General features: G+C 44.2%; 2 protein-coding genes across 5 annotated transcripts in view; both read left to right on the top strand.

The window, feature by feature from the left end:
- Positions 1-27: 27 nt before the first annotated feature.
- Positions 28-18,673, top strand: skic3 (SKI3 subunit of superkiller complex). The gene is made up of 41 exons (XM_076269943.1): positions 28-101; positions 902-997; positions 1,080-1,223; positions 1,426-1,514; positions 1,622-1,697; positions 1,928-2,068; positions 2,384-2,482; positions 3,614-3,722; positions 4,374-4,514; positions 4,922-5,023; positions 5,192-5,316; positions 5,425-5,511; positions 5,640-5,743; positions 5,998-6,124; positions 6,673-6,852; positions 6,957-7,081; positions 7,209-7,459; positions 7,678-7,780; positions 8,112-8,294; positions 8,552-8,696; positions 8,832-8,910; positions 9,011-9,072; positions 9,176-9,232; positions 9,319-9,387; positions 9,634-9,708; positions 10,141-10,282; positions 10,540-10,633; positions 10,957-11,034; positions 11,167-11,291; positions 11,573-11,696; positions 11,947-12,171; positions 13,877-13,949; positions 14,135-14,188; positions 14,424-14,535; positions 14,729-14,857; positions 15,197-15,321; positions 15,601-15,765; positions 16,476-16,628; positions 17,378-17,508; positions 17,770-17,899; positions 18,015-18,673. Exons 2-41 carry the CDS (start codon positions 908-910, stop codon positions 18,090-18,092), a joined length of 4,701 nt encoding a protein of 1,566 aa, XP_076126058.1. The 5' UTR covers positions 28-101; positions 902-907; the 3' UTR covers positions 18,093-18,673.
- A 3,592-nt stretch (positions 18,674-22,265) lies between these two features.
- The window catches only part of acacb (acetyl-CoA carboxylase beta), a 34,843-nt gene continuing 33,893 nt past the window's right edge, over positions 22,266-23,215 (top strand). For all 4 annotated transcript variants that reach the window (XM_076270943.1, XM_076270940.1, XM_076270942.1 and 1 more), the window contains exon 1: positions 22,266-22,417. The gene's annotated coding sequence lies outside the window, so the exon portion shown is untranslated. The remainder of the gene's footprint in view (positions 22,418-23,215) is intronic.

The raw sequence follows: 23,215 nt of genomic DNA, 5'->3' as shown, positions 1-23,215 counted from the left end.
CAGTGCATTATGGGATGATTTGTAGTTTCTCTAACAAGGAGTAAGGTTATGTGCTGTTGCTTGATTAACTCTTTCGATAGCCTTCCCACACAAGGCACCAGGTAAATAACAGCTAAAATTTATCATCTGACACATTCACTATATATTAAAAGTCGTGGAGAATACTCGTCCCCGATGACGTTGCTGGTAGATTTAGAGGAATATCAGCTAAAGTAGAACTTATTTCTCTGAATAGCTATCTGCTAGCCAAAGCTGACTTGCATGTCAGTAACGTTAACGTTATAGGAGCTAATGGGCTAGGGAAACTTAGCTAGCTTACTGTTTATTTATGATTTCTTATGTCTCAATTATGTACACGTTTGTAGCGAGAAGTCCGTACTGCTGCAATTTCTCCTGTGGCATTAACGTTACGTTACGTGTGATTTTATGCTCCACTATAACGTTAACGAGCGGATATAAGTTAGGTTAACGTTAGCCATGTCAAAGCACTCACTAAGTTGGATTCAGGGGGCACTCTTCTACCACCACACAGTTTGGCAATTGAAACTAGTCAAATTTGTGGACCACAGCCATCAGTGGTGCACGGGTTCAATTTTGTGACACTGGAAACTATTTTTCGAAGCCTGTTCAAGATACGTGTCAGATACTGTTTTGAACGTGCCACGACACTGTTTTGGATTCTCTGAGAAGCTTGCCTTGCCCCAAAATATACTGGAAGTATACAGTCAGTGAACCACTACTGTTACAGGATAGTAGAATTTATGATGAAATGACAGATCTGAAATGATCTTAGCTGGTTTTGATTATCAGCAGAATGACAGTTGACAGTTGTCAGAAAGCTGAAGGCCAACCCATTCCGTAGCGAAATTGGACCAATGGTTTGTGTTATTTTCTTTTATAGGAAAGGATGTCCAGTAAAGAGGTGAAGGCTGCCCTGAAAAGTGCAAGGGAAGCCATCAAGAACAAAGAATACAAAGAAGCACTTAAACATTGCAAGGTACACCCTGCCCAGATATCTAGGATGATTTGTTTTGGAAAAGAGGCTGAAGTCAATTTTTAAGTCGTGTATATTCTTCCAGAATGTTCTCAAGCTCGAGAAGAACAACTACAATGCCTGGGTGTTCATTGGAGTGGCCGCTGGGGAGCTGGACCAGCCTGACCAGGCCAAAGCAGCGTACAAGAAGGCTGCCGAGCTCGAGCCTGACCAGCTACTGGCATGGCAGGTAGGAATGCAGCCTTGGAATTGAATCTGTAGGCAACATAGTCATGCTCGTGTTGGTTGGGTGCCATGTTAAAGTACATATGACCTACTTATATAATGTATTTTTCTTAGTTAAATTGTGTATTCATCTGATAATTGTTTTGGGTTTTCTTCAATCAAGAAATGCTTTTATTTGCATGACTAAATGAAGTTTTCCTTTGAAGGGATTGGCAAACCTATATGAGAAGAACAACGAGACCGATAAGAGTGAACTCCCTGTGGTATACCAGAAACTCATCACATTGTATGAAAGGTGAACTTTTACGTCATCATTGACACATTCTAGGATGTTATCTTGTGTAACTATTTGACTTGTGACTTACTCTGTGGTTGTAATATTTGACCTGTCAAATCCTACAGTTCAGACAAAGTCAAGTGCCAAGAGGTGAGCAGGAAGCTGGTGGACCTCCACCTCCAAGAGAAGGACTATTTGCAGGTGTGCATTGAAAATCAAGTGATTTGTAAATCAGATATGCAGACCAGATCCGATGATGACTCTTGTCCTGTTACTTTAACCATTTAAAATGTCTCGACTGAGTGTCTTCTCCTGACTCTTGTAGCGAAGAGTTCATGAATTTCTGGAATTTTCTAAATGTCCACCATCAAGTTGCCTTTACCGCACTGTTCTCACTGGCCTCTGTGTTTTGTGGTGTGTGCTGTGTGCAGGTGGCTCGTGTGTGGAGCAGGCTGCTGCAGCTGAAGGAGGAGGGTGAGGCCGACCAGGCCGAGCAGCTGCAGCTCTGGAGGGAGATGGCGCAGATCCTACAGGACAGCGTGGAGGAGCAGGACAACGAGACCCAGCAGCACGTAAGTGCAGAAATAGCCCCGCCAACCCTGTCAAAAGCACCGAGGCTTTCTAATAGGCCAGGTTTAAGGGCCAGAGCTTACCCACATTTTGTAGTAACAGATTTGGTCCGCCTGTGGGATGGTTTGGTGGCAGTGCACACATGTAAACTTCTCGAACTCATGACACGTTTTTTGCTGCTGTGCTCAGGATTTGTAGTTCAGTAAAGTCTACATGTCTACAGGAAACCTTTATGCAGTGAATTTACGTTATCATCTTCGCCTAAGTCTTGTTAGACCTTTATTAGTTTACACTGCTCTCTGGTCCCTCTCTCTCAGCTTATAACTGCTTTTGAGAAAGCTATGACTCTCACACAATCTGCCCCTTGTGAAGACCACAAGAAACTCTCAATGGACTTCCTCACATGTCTGTCAAAGGTATGCCTCTGACCATCAAGCCTGTTCCTCTTACTGACATGCAACTTAATGAACTACTTTTACCTAATAATAACCGTAATTGCATTGGATTAGAATGGCATTAGATAACTTCAATGTATAACTGAATAGATTAAAGGAGAATTCCGGTGTGATATTGACCTAAAGTGTGTTGAAACATGATACCGAGTGTGATCGTATGTCTCATAGCCCATCTCGGCTTGTCCCCTGCACTCCAAAATCTGGCGCTAGTTAGCCGATGCTACCAACAGCTTTTTCAATTGTGGTGCTTCGGCATCGGGCTAGCCATGCAAATGAATCACTGTTTTACACCATTTACGAGGCTCAATGTATCTCCACACTTCATTGGTAGACTACCGAAGGCCCTGACATTTAAAACGAGACATTGAGAACTTTTAAAAAGCACTGGTAGTTTACTTACAAGACGATTTATACAGACAGTATCTTCACGAAGTTTAGCGTTTGCAGCCATCTTGAATTTAGTCACGATAAGTCGAGTGACGAGTAAGAATGAACAGGTATGATAAGGGATCAGATTCCAAAAATAATTCAGTGGAAATGCATGGATTCCAGTTTCTTACAGTAGCAGCAACTGGAATCCATGCATTTCCATGGAATTATTTTTGGAATCTGATCCCTTATCATACCTGTTCATTCTTACTCGTCGCTCTACTTATCGTGACTAAATTCAAGATGGCTGCAAACGCTAAACTTCGTGAAGATACTGTCTGTATAAATCGTCTTGTAAGTAAACTACCAGTGCTTTTTAAAAGTTCTCAATGTCTCGTTTTAAATGTCAGGGCCTTCAGTAGTCTACCAATGAAGTGTGGAGATACATTGAGCCTCGTAAATGGTGTAAAACAGTGATTTATTTGCATGGCTAGCCCGATGCCGAAGCACCACAATTGAAAAAGCTGTTGGTAGCATCGACTAACTAGCGCCAGATTTTGGAGTGCAGGGGACAAGCCGAGATGGGCTATGAGACATACGTTCACACTCGGTATCATCTTTCAACACACTTTAGGTCAATATCACACCGGAATTCTCCTTTAAATTAACTCTAGCCCATATGTCGGTGCCAACGTGAGTACAATGGCATGTTTCTCTGTCCAGCTTCCACATGAAGAAGCCAAACTGAAAGAAGTCTGTGAGATGATGCTGTCCACTTACCCCTCCCAAAAATTCCCCTTGGAGGTCCTGTGCTCACACTACCTAAAGTCAGGTAAGGACTGCCTTAAATTGGGATTATTTTATTTGTAATTCAGGCATTGCTGAATTTAACTGTATGTTGTTGTCTTTTTCAGCTGTTAATATCTCATTTAAAAACATGCATAAATAGTCTGATGTTTATTACAGGTGCTTCACAAACACTCAAAAAACAGTCAAAATCTGTTATAACAACAATATATTATGCATGTTACTTATACATGAATAAGTGTTTTTATAGGGTTATCTCTTCAAGTTATCACAACTTGGTGAGTGGTGTTGTGCCTTATCAAAGTCCTTTTAGGCAAGTCCCTCCACTCGGCGGCCATATTGCAACGCTTTTTGGGCACTCATAGGGCATCCTTTTCAGCAGAAATGCGCGTGCGCAAGGCTTCACGACACCAACCTTGCTCCAGCGGCGAGTTCACAACACATGATTGGCACGGTGTCTTCACAACACACCATATGATTGGCTCAATGTATTCACATCACACCACATGATTGGCTCAATGTATTCACATGTCGACGTTTTGCCGGGGAAGGGGTGGGATATGTGTAGACAACGGCCATATTGGCGTTACAAACTAGCCCCATGCATTTCTATGGAGGATTTTTTGAGTGCTGTGTCTCCTCATTAGAAAGTCTCTGGCCTTATGTTGCTTGGCAGGAGCATGCAGTGAGGAGGCTGTTGGATGCTTCAGGCGTCTGCTGGAGCTGGACGCAGGCAGTGGGCCAGCTCTCCTGGGCCTGGGTGTCACGGCTCTGGACCAGAAGAAGTATGAGGACGCCATCAAGAGCCTGTCTCAGGGTGAGTGTGGGGGCAGTGGCCATGACATCAGTCAGAGTAGCAGAAGACGCATTCGGCGTGATGTAGCGCCTCACAGATCTGGCTTACCGTGATGCATGCTGGACTTTTGCACAATGCAAACATGCATCACGGTCAGCCAGATCTGCGCAGCACTGCATTAAGTTGAATGCGCCTATAGACAGATTTAAATACAGGCAAAAGAAGGATGTATCCCAAACCTGGTAAATGTCATTGGCTTCCCTAATCTTAAGACCTGTGCATGTATAGATGCCTTCTTTACCAGGTGCATACGTAGCCAGACTGCAACAATGCCATTGGATATATCTCCGCATGTTTTGTTTGTTTCACCTGCCAGCCTTTCCCAACATTTGATCAAAAGCCTGAACACCATCTCTGTGCTCCGTCAGGATTGAAGCAGATGCGTTCCTCTGTGGTTGGCTGGTATAGCTTGGCCCAGGCTCAGCTCAAGATTCACAAATACACAGATAGTGCCAAGGCGTGCAGTCAAGGTACAGTGTACTTTCCACTGATCAGTTATATCCATATGTGTGTCAGAGCATTAAAGCCTGTATTGTCAATTTGTCATTATTGTCATTATTGTCATGTCATGTCATGTGTGTGTCTGTGTGTCTGCGTGTCCGCATTTGTGTATATGTGTGTGTGGTTGCTCAACTTAGGACTGAGTTGCTGTAAGGACAGTGATACAGAATTGAGCCAGAAGTTGCAGAAGCTCAAGCTGGAGTCTCTTGTGAGGAGTGGAACTGAAAGCACATCTGATGAAGCGCTGGACACACTCACTCAGGTGCACTAACAGTGGACACACATATGTGTGGCTCAAACACTGATGCATACAGAGAACATTCATAATGTAAATGCAATGGAAATGTGTTTTTTCCCCCCTTTCTTTTAGATATCTGATTCCAGAAATGATCCCGTCCTGTTATCTTTTAAAGGCAGGATCTACTTGCAGAAAGGCCAAATTGAACAGGCATTGCAGGTATAAATCATCTTAGTGCATGTGATTCTATATTTCCACAGCCCTCAAATAATTGGAACTGGGAGCATATTTAAGTAAATGTAGTAACTTAAGGTAAATTAGTCACTTGTCCTCTGTTCCTGATGCAGGTATCAACGGAGTTGGGGATGTCCCATCCTGACTCTGTAGAGGCAGTTATGCTGAAGGGGCTCATCCATCAGGCACGGGATGAGCTCCAACAAGCAGAGGAAAGGTGTGTGTTTATACACACACAAACACACACACACACACACAAACACACACACACTCACTCACTCACTCACTCACTGACACACACACAGACACACACACACACACACACAGAGACACACACACACACACACACACACACACCCAGTACACCCAGACACATATCAATCAGTATAATACACATGTCCCATGTTGTTTTTCTATGAGCATGTCTGTTTCTCCTCTTCCAATGTCTGTTTTGTTTTGGTGTCTTTGTAGCTTCCAGAAGGCCCTTTCAATCTGCCCAGACTCAGGAGAGCTCTACTTCCTGTCGGGCCGACTCTACTGGCTCATGGGAGAAGAGGCGCGTCGAGATCGGAATAAAGCACACACGCACCTCCTCAAGGTTGGGCTGAAACACTTCCCGTTTCCTACTAAATTTATCTTGAGCTTGTTACTTCAGTACATAGCCACTGTGGCATGGTGGAGGAGGCAAACATGAGCCCATTATTCCTGTGACTGGTTCAAAGTGTGACTGTTGTGCCACCATCATCCATCCTCCACAGGCTTCTGAGATAGATGCCTCACTTGTCTATGGTTATTTTTGTGAAGTCTTCCAAATGGACTGAATGGTTCATGTTCCGCTCCAGAGAATCGTTATCTTCCCCATAGAATATTTTTCCATGTTGAGGAAATAAATATGATGCTTAATCACCACCCAACTGTGTTTTTTGTTTTCTGGCCCATGGTTTTGTTAAAGTTAAATGTACTGTATGTGATTATACTTATTTCTAAAGTACATATGAAAGAATTGAATAGAGCTGAAAGGACTCTTATAAATCGTGTCATTATTATGGGGTCTTATTGTAAGTTCTGCTGGTGTCTTAACAGCACTTCACTAGTCTTGATGGTCTCATCTCCTCTCACCTCACTCTCATTGTTTGTCTGGGTCAGGCTGCGAAGCTTGACCCTCACCTGGGCTCTGTGTTCCGCCATCTGGGCCACTACTACCGGGAGGTGGCCCGTGACCTGGGCCGAGCGCATGGATGCTACAAACGGGCCTTTGAGCTGGACGGCAGCGATGGTGAGGCAGGGGCGGCAGCAGTCGACATCAGCATGGAGCAAGGAGACATGGTGAGCGCCACACACCAGAAACCTTTGCACAAACTCACGTCATGTGAAACAGGACAGGGGTTTATATAGTGTGTGTGTCTGTGTGTGTTTCTTTTTTTTCACAGGAATCTGCCTTGGCCATTTTGACGTCGGTGACTGAGAGAGCCACCCCTGGGTCAGCCAAGTGGGCCTGGATGAGAAGGGGCTTATATCACCTCAAGATCAACGAGCACCAGCAAGCTGTCACAGAGTACATACCTCCACCTTTCACTTGTTTAAATAGTGAACCAGATCTTTTATGACATAGGATTTGGGACAGGACTTGGTTTAACCCATCATCCAAATAATGTCACCATCCTCCTCTGTGCCCCCTCTAGCCTGCAGGCGGCGCTGCGAGCGGACCCTATGGACTGGGTGTGCTGGGAGTGCCTGGGCGAGGCCTACCTGCACCGCCACAGCTTCACCACTGCGCTCAAGGCCTTCACCAAGGCCCACCTGCTGCAGCCCGACTCCATCTACAGCCTCTACCAGATGGCCGCCATCAAGCAGATCCTGGGCAAGTCCAAGGAGGCCGCCGGAGAGTACATGAAGATTGTCCAGCGAGAGGACTACGTACCTGCGCTGAAAGGTGTGTGTGTGTGTGTGTGTGTGTGTGTGTGTGTGTGTGTGTGTGTGTGTGTGTGTGTGTGTGTGTGTGTGTTTGCATGTGCATTGTGTTAATCATGTCTGCCGTCTTTCTTGTGTCAGTAAGCAAATAGGATTTGCATGCTATCAAACTGAAGTGTCATTTCAGCTACTTCCCACGAGAATGATCCAGAAACTTCATCTATTTGAATTCTTCCTCAGGTCTTGGAGAGTGCCTTCTCGCCTTAGCACGGGGTGCACTGGAAGACTACTTAGATGGGAGAGCAGTGGACTTCATTCAAAGTGCCATTGAATACCTGTTCAGGTATCTCACTGTTGAAAATTCACATTGGACTCAATGACTAGCTTTAGCTATTTGCTAAATTAGAACATTACAGTGTATCTTACAGTGTCAGAGAGACTGGCTGGGCCACTTCAAAGAGACTAAACCCAGGGATGACCGGAGCACTCAGAGAACTTTTTAACTTTTTTATTGTAGTGCACAATCGACTGACGTTTCGACACACTGCGTCTTCCTCAGAGTAAAAAAAAAGGGCATATCTTACAGTGTATTGGAAGATGGATATGAATATGAAGATGGATATCTGACTGTTGCGTTGATATGAAAGTGTCCTGTCCATCCCTCCCCTCTCCAGGGGTGTCCAGCAGCGTCCGGACCTGTCGTGTTTGTGGAAGCTGCTGGGCAATGCCTGTAGTCTGAGCGGTGCCGTGGCTCCAGAGAGGGCTCACGTGATGGTCCCAGGGGCCTTGTCAGGAGACAGCCCGTCGGATCAGAACCACCGCCTGGACCAGAGAACACTGCTGAGGCTGGGCGAGAGGTGGGCCTCACACACTCTCCCACAGTCTACACACACGCACACGCATGCACGCACGCACTCACACACACACACACACACACACATAACACACATACACATACACTTGCCTTCATGGTCTGATTTTTGCCAGCTAAAATAGCATGGAGAAATAGCAAAAATTTTACTTTTTTTGCAAAAAGCAAGCAAAGATTTCTTGTATTTGTATGATGAATGAAGATGATTTATGTTGTTCCTCCACATGTTGATCGGAACTGTAGGTGCTATGGCCAAGCCCTGAAGCTGATGCCAGAGGCTGCCAGTCTGTGGTGTGACCTTGGCATCAACTACTACCGCCAGTGCCAGAAGCTCCTCCCCCTCAACCAGGAGCAGGACATCCAGACGCTTCTGGAAAAATCCTTACAGGTAGGTACTCAAGGCCTTGCAGGTCCAACAGGAGGTTCCCCCTCAGCTGATCTGCTCTCTTGGTCATTGAGCATCACATTTTGGTCATATTGGGAGTTGAAGTCTATAAGCTTGTGTTGTTCTTTCGCCCTTTAGTGTATAAAGAAGGCCGTCATGTTGGACAGTGCCAATAACAGCTACTGGAATGCCTTGGGAGTTGTTGCCATGGCCACAGGTTTGCTGATGTTTAACTGGATCATGGTGATATTCACGTGGCCATTTTCTCCTTCTTCTCTGATATTATATACTTCTCCTCACTCATCTTGTCCTTTCAGGTGTTGAAAACTTTGCTCTGGCACAACACTGTTTCATTAAATCAGTAAAGGTGGAAGCAAATGTAAGTACAAAACAAATTCACATTTGTTTGCATATCCTCTAAACAATTAAATAATGAGACATTGTATCTTGAGTCTTTTGCTGACTGTCTTTGCTTTCTGTAGAATGTTGTAGCTTGGACCAACCTGGGTGTATTGTACCTGAAAAAAGAAAACATTGAGGTAAGACGAGGAAGAGGGTGTAAGTCAAGTGGGAATATTTGTTCTGTTCTTGATTAACTGAAATGCTATTGCTGGTTTGATTGCAGCTTGCCCATGAGGCATTTAAGGTTGCACAGTCTCTAGAGCCGCTATACGTCAACTGCTGGATTGGACAGGTATGGTAATGTTTACATTACAGGAGATTTACAGGAAATTTGACAGTTGGCAGATTGTCAGTTAACAGGTCTATAGTAAATTGGAATTGCATCACACTGGAACAGGCAATAATATACTAAACCGTCTGGAAATGGTCTTCTGCTATTTCAGTTTAAATACAGTGAAGACTGCTTGATACCTGTGATGTCTTAATTGAAATGTGTACCTGTAATACTGCTTCACTGCTGTGTGGCTGTTCTCCACAGGCTCTGATTGCAGAGATGGTGGACAGCGCCGACACCATGGACCTGTTCCGCCACACCACAGAGCTCAACACACACGTGAGTGTCTCATTCATCTTGGTGTTTATCTGAACCCTCAGCACAAATCTACAAAGGGCTTGCATCAGTTAGTAGCAGAACTGGTCCACAGCTCTGATGCTTTGTCTAGTCTGTCTTGCCTTTTGACCTTCTCAGCTGACAGATTGGTGTTTCCTATATTATATTATGCTGTCCCCCCATTAAAATATAAATAAATAAATAAAATAAAGTAATAGAGCAATACAAAAAAAAACATTCTATTTAGTACAGTTCACAATTTAACACTTAGATTGGGCTGTTACCACAGCCTTTTATTCATGTTATTTATGCGTGTCATTATACCCTGTTTACTGGCTGCATTTGACTGTGGTTGAGTTTGACCAATTAGACAATTATCCAACTCATTGGATAATTCAGTGGTAACTTCCTGTGTTTGCTCTACTCTTGTATCAGACTGAGGGAGTGAAAGGCTATGCCCATTTTGTGTGCTCCACGCTGCTGGACAAGAGCAACCGGGACTCTGAGCTCTACCGCTACAACATCCTGCAGATGAACGCCATCTCTGCTGCCCAGGTGGCCCTCTGCAAGTACACAGGTGCGTTACGTCCTCCACGCAGAGTTTTTATAGACCCTTTCAAGAGAGTTCCATTATCAGCATCATAGTTGGCCCCACAAGACTTCCTTTTTAACATTCCATATGTTATCTTAATGCAGAGGAAGTAGATCGGGAACCAAATAGAACGTTCAAGCATTGTTTTTATTTTTATTGTTGAAAGGGTTTATATGTCAGATTGGATGACCAGTGCACCTATCAGTACAGAAAGAAAGCCATGTTAAAAATCTTTTTTGTAGAGAGGATTCAAACAAACCCCACAGCTTTTGTCATGCTTGGATATCTCAATGAACACCTACAACTCAAGAGACAGGCCACTGTAGCCTACAGAAGGTATGTCTCAGTAGTGTTACTACATTACTCAAATGCTGTTGATGACTATTTCAAATGACTCCTGCTCCATATTTATTTAGGCTTCCAATATGTTTTCAAAATATTTTGCTGTTGATGCCCACTCCGGAGTTAATATAAACAATGCCTTTGTTGGTGACCTTCTGTGGTAAATCTTCATTAAACCATTAAAAAAGAGGAAAGGACTCTTACTCATGGCTTACCTTGTATATTACAGCAAATTCAGATGTATTGTATGACCCTTATTCCTGTGTCTGCATATCTTTTGCTGTTTTCCTCATGACTGTGTATGTCTTCTCCCTCAGAGCTGTGGAACTGCTCCAGACCTCTCCTCACGTAGACGAGCTCAGCTTCGCCCTCAGAAACTACGGCCGTGCCCTCTGGTAACTACTGCTTTTTTCTTCTAGTCAAGCACCTTAATGGCAGGACTACATCTTCAGTGTCCCTCATCATGCATGATTACACATGAGCGTGCCCATTGCTGCTGTCCCAACGCTATGTGCCTCCCCCTGCAGTGACACAGGCCAGTGTGAGGATGCTGTGCGTGTGTACTCCTCCACGCCACTGGGGGAGCTGCAGGACCTGGTGGGGCTGGCCCTGGCCTACTTCAGAGCAGGCCACCTGCAGGAAAGCCTCGCTGGTGAGTGTCCCACTGTCGTTCTCAAAGTTTGATGTCCTGGCTAAGAAATATAGCTTTGGCTGCTGATACCCAGGTGTGCGTGTGTTATGGAACTGCACTGTTCATGAAGGAGGGTTCTGGGAAGGGTGTACATTATGACCATCACTCACTCTCCTGTACTACCTATGTACCTCAACAAACATTAGGCACCAAATTACCTTGTGAGTGGGCTTTTGTCTGTGTGGGTACACTGGCAGTAGTGGTCACTGTGGTTAATCGCTGCTGTGGTGTGTGTTGTGTAGCCTATGAGAAGGCGCTGTCTGTGGCCTCTACGGAGAAGGAGAGGGCCTACATCCTCACAGCACTGGCTCTGCTCCAGCACAGACTGGGCAGCATGGACACGGCCAAAACGTTGCTCTTCAAGTGGTGAGCAAACCCAAGGCTATCTGGGTTTTTGTTTGTCTTTTTTTTTTTTTGTCAAAAGCTATAGGTAATAAGCTTTAGGCTCTTGCCCAAAGTGGGCCATGTAATGAAGAGTTTGTATAGTTTACATTAATGTAAATGTACTGTTATGTATGAGCGTCACGTCTATATGATAGCTTGGGTTATGTGTCTGTTCACTTAAATACTTAAATGATGGTAAATATATTTTGCCTGTATGTGTGTGTGTGTTTAGCTCGTTGCTGAAGGAGCCCATATCGGAGAGCCTGCTGTGTCTGTGCGCTCTGGGCCTGGTCCATGGGGACGGCACCCTGGCCACGGCGGCGCTCTCCGAGCTGCTGAAGCTGACCGGGGGCCCAGGGGGCGCTGTGGAGCAACGCTGCCTCCTCACCTGTGCCCTGCTGGCACTGCAGGGACACTACAGCGCCGTGCCCAGGGAGGCTGCCAGGGCCGTGCACAGGTAACACACACACACACACACACATGTACACACACAAACACACACTCTCTCTCACAACGGGCAGTGTGCAAATAATTTTCAGTACATTATGCATCTACATTACACTTTCCCTGACATGCTAGCACATAGAAAAGATACATTCAACAAATATATTTTGACTGCTTTTTATTTTATAAAAGCACAAAGTTTGTTGAAGTTTAGTGGTTGAAGGGTATTTGTGCAGGGTGTTGGCAGTGCCGGTTCAGACCTCCATGGGGCCCTAAGCAAAATCCTGCTAAGGGGCCCTTCTACCTGAACTCTGAGCGCCAAAATGTAACCATTTTTTATAGTATCATCTGACACCTCAGTGCTCCCAATACAATCATCCCACCCCATTTTGGATGTCTATGGAAGTTACCAAATATAGTGTTTTCCCTATAAAGTGTCTGGGCTGTTTGCTTTTGATGCTTGCTGTACATATCCCCTTGCAAAAAATAACTGCAGTTTTTTCAAAGTAGCCTACAGTTCAGTTATACTACAGTTAAAGTAGGCTACATTGCAGTATAGTATTTTCATGTCCAAAATAGTACAGTACTATGCAGTACAATGCCGTTTTTTGCCTCTAATATACTGCATTCCCTGCATAAGAGCTGCAAATATTTTCTCCAAAACTGCGGTTTTCATACTCAGAAATCTGCAGTTTGACACTTGAAGTAATGCAGTTATTTTTGTTTGTAAGGGTCAGGTTGTGCTAGTGACTGACTGTTCTTCACCTGTGTGTCTGTAGTAGGCTACTTGCCAAAGACATAGGCTATGAACTGGCTCCCATGATTCTCTTATATATTATTTCAATATTTTTTCAAACGTAGACTATTTTAACCAATCATTTTAATACTTCATATAGGCCTAATTTACGATTGTCCATGCAGCACAGCGAATCAAAGTTAATACAGGCTACTGTCCCATTTGCATACGTTCAGTTGTAGGCTTTCTATAACTAAAGTTGACTGAAATATTGTAAAACAATTTAGTTCTTTTAAAAATGTATGGGAAGTGAAATCACCTATTAGTTTAGATGGGTCCTCGCATGTTTCTGCTGAAAAACTGCTAACCCGAGCTGCACGTTATTATGAACGCATTTTAAAGATGCGGTTATTTTTTTTAAAAATGTAGCCAGTCGCCCGCATTAAAAAAACGGGATATGCGATTATATTTCACAACTTTACGAAGTACTGTGACTGGGAAAGGCTGGCAAGCAAGCCACAGACAGATCAGGGGATTCACTTCCCTGTTAGGTAGGCCTAGGCTAGGCCAGCAACAGAGATGCATGTTGGAGAGATGCATGTTTACATCAAAGCATGAACGAACGCAAGTTTACCTGACTGCTGTTCCCGCTGTTCATTCTCGTGACGTTTCTTCCGTTTTTCATGCCCTGAATGGTAATTCAGTTTCATGTTCATTTTCTTAATGTATGAGGCACTGTCACTATAACTGTATACTTGTCTTTCACTATAGCTTGACTCAAGGGGAGACAGGGAAGGGGGCCTTCATTAACTTGCGGGGCCCTACGCAACTTGCGTAGTGTGCGTATAGGGAGAACCGGCCCTGGGTGTTGGCATGCAATATCGGCAGTTAGAGAGGACTGCCTGAACTTCAAAATCTCAAACACACATCTTGCTCCCTACAGTTGAATATCTTGCATTTGTTATTCTCTTCTCTCTTTTAGTAACCCAGGAAACGCCACCCTCTGGGCTCTGCTCTCCCGCCTGGTGCCACAGTACCACCCCAGGCAAGCCAAAGTGAGTACTCAACCATTTCAGCTCTTTTACAGTGGACACTGGGCAACCACAGGACCGATGGCTGGACCCTCGGGACCTTGCCATTATGCATGCAAGGCAGACAAAGGAGAGAAGAGTTTGTGGGTTGTGTGGACCAGTTGTATGTGCAGAAGTGAGAAAGTGTTTGTGGTGGTCTCTTTGCTCAGGGTGGTGCTGTCGCTGGAAGTGTGGCCTGTCTCTCCAGTATGACACAGGGGAAGGTGAGTTGACTGTTGACTGCAACACTAAAATAAGACATTTATATTCTATCAACAGATGGTGTAGATGTTTCATAATGACCATTGTCACTGTATTTTTGTTGGTCATTGACACTGAGTTATTGTTTAGCTCTTTCATTTTATAGCAGAACAGTCGATTGTTTCAAACAGTGTAATGGTGAAGTTAGAGCCAGTGAGATGTGTAGTGGGGCTCACAGTGAGTTGTGTTGGTCTGTAGAGGGCGCTGCTGTTCAGTGGTCTGAGTCAGCTAGCTGCTGGCAGACACGCGGGTGAGGACCGCTCCAGGAATGGCCTGAAGACCATACAGAGAGCCGTGCTGCTATGTCCAGGTAAGATGCCGTGGCTTGGTCCACTCACGAGAGCTTTCAGACGGGCAATGCCTAAACTTGTGACTGTAGATATCATGGTGACTTTTTCTCTCTCTCTCTCTCTGTGTCTCTCCCCCCCCCCATTTGTATTCCTCTGTGTGTGTGTCTCTATCACTCCATCTCTCTGCCTCCCTCTTTCACTCTCCACTATCAGATGACCTGGCTGCCTGGGCTGGGCTGATGGCCGCTTCCTATGCGGAGAACACGGCCTGCGCTCTGTCCGGCTCTGCCCCTCTCAGACAGGGTCTAGAGCGCCCCCTGATGGCCGCCATAGCAGAGAAAGGTTAGTGCAACCTGTGCGTGTGTGTGTGTGTGTGTGTGCAACCTGTGTGTACGTGTGTGTGTGTGTGTGTGTGTGCAACCTGTGTCTGTGTGTGCAACCTGTGTGTGTGTGTGTGTGTTTGCGTCCGTTGGTAGGAACTTCTGTCTAGCAACAAGCCCTGACCAAAAGTCCCTAACCCGTGCGATTGTATGTGTGTACAAACTAATAGTGGATGAAGTGGAAGGGGACACCATTCACCATTCTTACATGTACTGAATATGTGTAGGTGTGCATGTGTGACTTTTTGTGTCCAGCGTCCTGGTAGTGTAGTGTGTTGTGTTGACTGCAGTTCTGTCTCAGCCCAGGCAGTCCCTGTGGAGGAGCGTCCCCTGGCCCATGCTGTGGAGAGCTGGGCACTGCAGCAGGCCCTCTCAGGCCTCAGGCAGGCCACACACTATGCCCAGGCTGAAGCCCTGTGCACTCAGGTACCACTGCTGCTCCCCCCCCCCCCCCCCCCCTCTCTCTCTCTCTCTCTCTCTCTCTGGCTGTGTCCACTGGACAAACATAACATTTCTGATTGGTGCACTGAATGGATTGCTGAATACATATACTGTTCTTATAATGCTTCCCAATAAAGCATCTTTAAGTTATACCACTGTGCAAATTTGACTTTGTTCACACAAAGTGTACGCTATGTAAACTATAAACGCTTTTCTTAACCTTGTGCTGGTAGTAATCTCTCTTGCTGGCGTTGCGTCCCCCAGGTCCTCAGTGTGTCTCCTGACCACCCTGCCGTGCTGCTTCAGCTGAGGCAGCTCCAGTGTGAGCGCCTCCTTGTGGAGCAGGCTGGAACTGCGCTGCCCGTGCCTGTGCTGGAGCAGCTCTCCGCAGCTGTGATGGCCAACCCCACCTCAGTGTCTGCCTGGCATGTGAGTTACCCCAACGCTCCTTTAAGACCCAAAACACACATCTCTCTGAGCTCAAGTCGTTCTCATTGTAGTGTGTATGCAGTGTTGAGGTGAAAGCTTCATACAGATTTACGTCCATGACAGCATGACCCTGTTCACAGAATAGAAGCCCTTAAGGCTTCTACAGTCTTTTTACAGAATTTGGTAGGTCTAGGTGACTGAGCTCACAGGTTGCCTAGAGCAGTGGTTCTCAAATGGGGGTACGCGCACCCCTGGGGGTACGTGAAGGCACTCCAGGGGGTACGTGAGATTTTAAAATATACATATCATTTGCAAAATATACAATCATTTGCAATAAATTTAGTCATGGATTATTTAAATTTAAAATGTTCAAAATAGTTTTTTTTCCAAATGTTTGAATTTTGTATGTGTTTATCAGTTCCAAAGTTTAATAAATTAGACACTGATGGCACAGTGCTCTGTTTTAAGTATTTTTCTCAACTAAAAATGTTTTGCGCTGGTTAGGGGGTACTTGGCTGAAAAAATATTTCACAGGGGGTACATCACTGAAAAAAGGTTGAGAACCACTGGCCTAGAGTATGGAGATGTGACTAACTTAATGAATCTTTTCCTCCTCTTTCTCTATCTCTCTCTTCTGTCTCTTTTTTAAAAAATATCCGACAATCAACCTGCCGTGGTTCCTTCTCCTCCACCTCTGGCTCTCCTCCCAGTGGTTGGCAGGGTTGTATTTCTCCCAGGGCCTGCTGGCCCAGGCCTCGGTGGCATACAGACAGAGCCTGCAGCTGGCCTCTCAGCTGGGCCACTACAGTGGGAAGATTGGGAGCCTGCTGAGGCTGGCACTACTCGCCCTGACCCCCTGTATGGTAAGACAGAAGTGAAGTGCACTCATGTGTTGATGGGAAAAGTCCCATTTTTCTGATGCAAAACTCTTATTTGCAGATGCAAAACTCTAAGAATAGTTCATCAATTAGCAGATGTTAAGAGTCCTAATGAGGGTTCAGGGTTTGTCTTTTGTCAGTGAAATGTCAAAAGGTGAGGGTGGCAAGTAGCAACGGAGATTGGTTTCATTTAAACTGAACCATAGTTAAAGAGAAGGTGGAGTAAGCCAAAACAGGAACAGGAACTCCTATCTATTATTTTTTTTATTTTTATACTTTTTTGATCCCGTGAGGGAAATTTGGTCTCTGCATTTAACCCAATCGGTGAATTAGTGAAACACAAACAGCACACAGTGAACACACAGTGAGGTGAAGCACACACTAATCCCGGCGCAGTGAGCTGCCTGCTTCAACGGCGGCGCTCGGGGAGCAGTGAGGGCTTAGGTGCCTTGCTCAAGGGCACTTCACAGGGCTTAAAGCGTTTAGGCACTGTGCCTGAATTCAGGCATGGGCTAGGCTGTTGAAGATTTGAAAATAGTCAATATGCCTATAGGCATATTCACAGGGCTTAAAGCATTTAGGCACTGTGCCTGAATTCAGGCGTGGGCTAGGCTGTTGAAGATTTGAAAATAGTCAATATGCCTATAGGACAATGACCATCTTCAAAAATGCTTGATAACTTCAGGCTTAGAAATGTTCTTTACTTTAAGCCCTGTATTCATGTCAATGGACAGGCCAAACATCCAGGAAGTGACTGGAAGAGCCTGGTCGTGGAGGCCACCACTGAGGCCCTGAAACTGGGGCCTTCTCCCGTAGCCCTTCTCCTCCAGGCTCTGCTGCAGTTCTCCACCAAGATGGAAGCCAGGTGGGAGCAGCTCCCTTTTCATTTCTTCTTCATTTTTTTACATTTCCGTTGGCTCTTTATAAGGAGGCTTCACTTAAGGCAGTGTGCTTTTTGTGATGGTGTGCATTTTACAGAAACTATCCTTAATGATGTATAATGTTTGTATACTGAGATCATCTAGCTGTTAAGAAGTTGCCGCATTCTTCAAAGAAGTTGTAATGCAAACCCGCAGAGTGTTGTTAGGCTATCAAAATAATTTGTTTGCATGTTTTCCCTTCACAGAGAAACCCGTCGTCTGCTGGAGAGGCTTGTTTACTACGCATCTCCTGAGCAGCCTGACACCGTGTCATCTGTTGCACGTTGGTATCTCCTCCGCCATCTCCACGCCAAAGACGACCTGGAGCTCATGGATGTGAGGAGGCTGCCCGTCATTCACCCCATTAAGACACTGGTTTTCTGCCTCTGGAATCCATGATATGCGATATACGATACACACTTGACATGATCTGTCACCTTTTCCCCTTTAGAAACTGGTGGAACAGGCTGCAGCTGCCGGAGACTCAAGACTCCTGGAGTTCCACAAACAGATCTGCCTGTCAGGCTGATATGGAGCTCCTAGCGTCGTGACTGACCACCCCAGATGGACCCTCCGCCCCATTTGCTCAATGCAACAAAGCCATACCGCTTCTGATGCTTGAACTCCATTCACAGACCTGCCTCGAAAATATCTAATGTCTTAAATAAAACTCACCAAGAAACATGACCATTAACACAGTAAAGCATGACATTTGAATGAATGACTCTGACAAAGGACGAAGGATGTTTGTCATTTGGCTTGTGCATGGACCAAATAATGTATTTTGACATAAAAAGAACAGACTTTGATTTTTGGAATCAAAACTGAGGATCATGTTATATCCCTGGTAGATGAGCTTTATGTGACACTGGCTCAAAGAAAATGGGACTGCTATCCATGTATAACTTAACAGGTGAAAAGCATTACATTTGTCCATGCTAGATCTTATATTTTCCTTTCAACATGTGCCAGGTATGTGAAACAAATTATCTGTGCACTTTAGGGAAATGCTTACAGCTGGCCTCTGGTCAGTATGTTTTACCAATCATGAGATTTCATTGTAAATGAATGTGCTGGTGGAATACTAGAATGAAAAGCATTGTATCAATACTTGTGGCTTTTGATCTTCCTCTTCTAAAACCTAGGTACTCTCTACCTAACCTGGGAATACCCATATTATTATAGTGGATGGAATCCACTATCTTGAAATCTCCTGGCTTCTTCTTATTATTAGAGGGGATGCATCCCCTCTATTGAAATCCGAAAACTTCTTATTATTATTTTTCTTTTTACCTTTTTGTGCGCGCTATTCAGCCCAAACCGCTTAACGTACAAATTTGGTTCAAACACCGTTCCGTAGATCTTCCAAGGCTTAACCGTCCTATCCGTTTCTCATTTTTGAGAAGTTTATACTTTTTGAGATATTTGTAATTAAAAGTGTATTTTCCCCCATAGACTTGAATGGGGGCTGTGATGTCATAATAGAGCCAGCTGCGCTCGTTAAGTAGTTCTCAGAGCAGTTCCCAGGCTAATCAGAACACTGGTACAGGTATCACCTGTGAGGAATTCAGCTGTCTCAGACTCTAAGCATACAATCTAGCTATACCTGAACTACACATCCTGTTAAAGTGTTTCCTGTGTGTCAAAATAAAAGTCCCAGCCATATCTCATGCATTCAGCATTATATCTCCAGAACGGCTTGACGTACATGCTTCAAATTTGGTACGAGTGTTTTTATGGACTCAAAGGTGAAGTGAGTTGATGTTGGAGGTTGAAGGTCAAATGTCAAGTTCAAAAACACCTTGAGTGTGATATCTCAAGAATGCCATGTCACACAAGATTCAAATTTGGTTACTCCAAAAGCACCTTTGCAGGTATCACAATTATCCTACCAACCAGCTAGCAGCAAGCTCAACAGCCCCACCAACACCCTAACCCAGGGGTGTCAAACTCATTTTGGTTCAGGGGCCACATACAGCCCATCTGATCTCAAGTGGGCCGGACCAGTGAAATAATTGCAAAACATCCTTTGACAACTCCAAATCTCCAGCTTAGTTTTTTTCAGTAGGCTATGCTTTACCCTTCAGCCTACATTTGTAGCCTACATAATCACAAGGGATATATTAGATTATTACACATTTATTCAGAGAGGCCAATGAAATTGAAATAAAATGCATTTCACTCTCATAAACAACTGGTTTATTTTTTATAGTTGAGTGGATAGGCCTACATTTTTACATCTGACCACCTGAACCAACTCACCACACTAAACTCAAGTGGGAGCTATGAAGAAAGTTAACATCCTGCCTTAAAAATGTAAATGTGCAAATGTATGAAAAAGAAAATGAATTTAACAAACATAAGTTAGCAGTGCATGAGCAATACGATCAACTGATACGATTAGGTTACATCAGATCAAATAATTTTGTAGGCTAGGTGGCGGTGCTGTGTAATAGGCTATCCACCATAAAGGCCAGATCCTGCACCCATTCCGGGCATTTAAATTGCTACTGGTCTGCCTTTTTTCTCCAAGAACTGTCCAATTTCCTCTCGTAGTTCAAAGAAACGCTTGAGTACGGCACCTCGGCTTAACCACCGTACTACAGCGTGGTATGGTAAACCAGACAGAATGCCATTATCACTAAGAAAACAGTCAAACTGACGGTGAGTCAGATCTCGCGACCTGATTAAATTTACAGTTTGCACAACCACACTTTAACATGATCCAAGTTTAGTGTTTTACAACACAACACTTCCTGGTGCAAAATACAATAAAATGCCCAAACATATTGTCCTCGTTTGCAGGCTGCACTTTGTCTCTGAATTTTGTCGCAACGCCTGCTTTTCTCCCGACAATGTAGCCAAACTGACAGCACAGGACCAGTCAACTCCGAACTTTTTTTTAGTTTTTTGGCTGCGCCTAGCGGCTGAATTGAGCATTTCGGTTATTTTTTTGAAAATTCATAACTCCTCACAGGAATGGGCTAGAGATTTTTTTTTTGTTGACATCGTCAGAAATGTATTCTCTACAAGTCTGGGCCGGATTAAACCATCTAGCGGGCCGCATCCGGCCCGCGGGCCGTATGTTTGACACCCCTGCCCTAACCAGCAGATTGCATCCCCTCGTGTAATTCCTCGGAATTGCATTTCTAGTTATTATTATAACCTTTTCTTTTTACCTTTTCAAGAATTAATGCGACTCTAACCGCTTAACGTACAGACATGTTGAAATAACCGTTTTGTAGGTCTGGAGTGGGGCAAGAGAGTTATTTTTTCAGATTTTTGAGAAATAAGGGATTAAAAATGGTAAAAAGCTCATTTTTCCCCCCTAGACTTCAAAGGCTGTGATGTCATAATGGCCTAAAGCCAGCTGCGCTCGTTAAGCTCCCAGAGTAGTTCCCAATTAGAACACTGGCACAGGTGTCACCTGTGAATTCAACCGTCTCAGCTTCTAATGCATACAATCTGGTGCTCCCTAAAACTACACATCCTGTTTAAGTGTTTCCCGTGTGTCAAAATAAAAGTCACAGCCATATCTCATGCTTTGAGCATTATATCTCCAGAACGGTTTGACGCATATGCTTCAAATTTGGTACAAGTGTTTGTATGGACTCAAAGATGAAGTGAGTTGATGTTGGAGGTCAAAGATCAAGTCAATGAACACTCTGAGTGCTATATCTCAAGAATGCCTTGACATACATGCCTGAAATTTGGTATGAGTGTTTGTATGGACTCAAAGATGAAGTGAATTGATGTTGGAGGTCAACGGTCAAGGTCAAAAACACCTTGAGTGTTATATCTCAAGAACGCCTTGACACACAAGGTCTTTTGGTATGAGGGTTTGTATGAACTCAAAGATTAAGTGATTTAATGTTTTTTTTCAAGGAATTTCCCCACCAACATTAAGCCAGCAGCTTTCCATCCACTATTGTAATTCCTCTGGCATTACATTCTAGTTTGGGATTTGCTCTGGGCAAGAGGCCATTGAACAACTGCATTAAAACCATTCATTTACGAGATTGTTACACTTCTGAAACGATTTGGTAAGAGTTTAATGCACAATTTTAAGTTTAATTTCATTTTTAGCCCCAGCTGGAAGTCGTAAGTCAATGAACCTTTTCCAGACCCACTCTCACTCACTCTCAAACTGATAAGTTCTGCGTGCTAACCAGCCTTCTCTACCTTGAAAATTGGCACATTCATTCATGGCCATTGCTTGTTCACCCCTATCATCTGACTTTTTCTCCTAAAAGGGATAATGTTAGCAGTCAGCGCAGTGAACAGAATGTTTATTCGGGCTGCCTGCTCCGCCTGTCCTGATTTGATATACTGATTGATTTTGAACTTTTTATGTGACGTGTTTAAATATAGCGAGAGGATGATGGGCTGTAATTGTGTCAACTACGTTTTCCATTAAAAAAAAATAACTTATGGAAAAGGGTGCATGATTGCACGCGACTAGAATGTGGACGCTCAGTTGGATAAAACGTTAAGAGTCAAATGAAACTGAATTTAAGTTTGCAAGGACTTTGCATAGTGATTTCATCGTAAAACAAAAACACAAATTATAGCAATGTAGCCTATGGGTCTTCCACGTGTCTTCCCTGCGCTGTGTTGTCGTGAAGGCGGTAGCTGTGCTTTTGGTCAGTCTCGCAGAACTCGCGTGATTGAACTTTAGCTTGTTGACTCGTGTTGGGTTGTCTCAGTCTCAGCAAACTAACTTTAGGCACAACAGTTTAAAACATGACTGACAGACCGTATTTACCTTGCTGTTGCCTTAAATCAACATCATCCAAATATTGTGAAGATTAACAGAGAACAGCCGATGATGTGGATATGAAGTGAAAGATAACGGTAAGTTTATATCACCACGTTATGCGCAACTTTTTACGTCAACACCGCATGAGGAAAATAATAGGCTACTCAAGTTTTCCTTTTCTTGTTTTAGAGCAGATCGATCGTTAGCTGTTTCGCGTAACATTTTGAAAAGTGTCATAAGTATATTCTGCAGTTCACGAAATACTGCCTGATTTCGCAGAAATAAAGTGGAGTGTTGCTGCCTTAATGCATGTTTTGTTTATCTTTAAATTGACCTTTTGTGCAGACCTAGCTAGACCAAATATTAAGAAAGGTATTGATAGGAACATTTTGTTTCTACAGAGGTAGAGCTCTGCAATTCAATTGATCTTAACTGTAGATGAAAAGTTAATTGTTCCTTTGTTTTTATAGCTAGCTAGTCAGTGGCTAGCAAATTTGGGAGTGGGATTTAAAGATAGCGATACGTGGGCAAATAAGTCGGCCAACAATATCTGGCTAATTTACACTGAACTCTAAGTAGCTGCTAGCTCGTTTCTGACCTTTGAAGCTGTCATATCTCTCTTGATATTGCTTGTGAGGTTGTAGCCCACTTCTTGCCCCCTTCCCCCTCATTCCTGGCGGATCATTCACCTTTCCCCCAAATGGCACAAGGATAACGTTAGAGGCAAGCATATATGTACTGTCCCCGTTATAGACAGCTGCCAGAGACGGTCTGTTTACATAGTGAGCGGACAGCACTTCAGCACAGTATGTGTTCACATTCGGTTATTGGCCAATTAAGTAACACGCTATACATTATCATATATCTCAGATTTGCTGTCTGCCCATTCCTTA

The sequence above is a fragment of the Alosa pseudoharengus genome, unplaced genomic scaffold (assembly GCF_046254945.1).
Source record: "Alosa pseudoharengus isolate Yale_2024_CS ecotype anadromous, Long Island Sound unplaced genomic scaffold, YU_APseudo_1.1 YU_APseudo_1.1_scf_6, whole genome shotgun sequence".
NCBI classification, from domain to species: domain Eukaryota; kingdom Metazoa; phylum Chordata; class Actinopteri; order Clupeiformes; family Clupeidae; genus Alosa; species Alosa pseudoharengus.
This window is presented reverse-complemented; position numbering and strand designations above follow the sequence as displayed.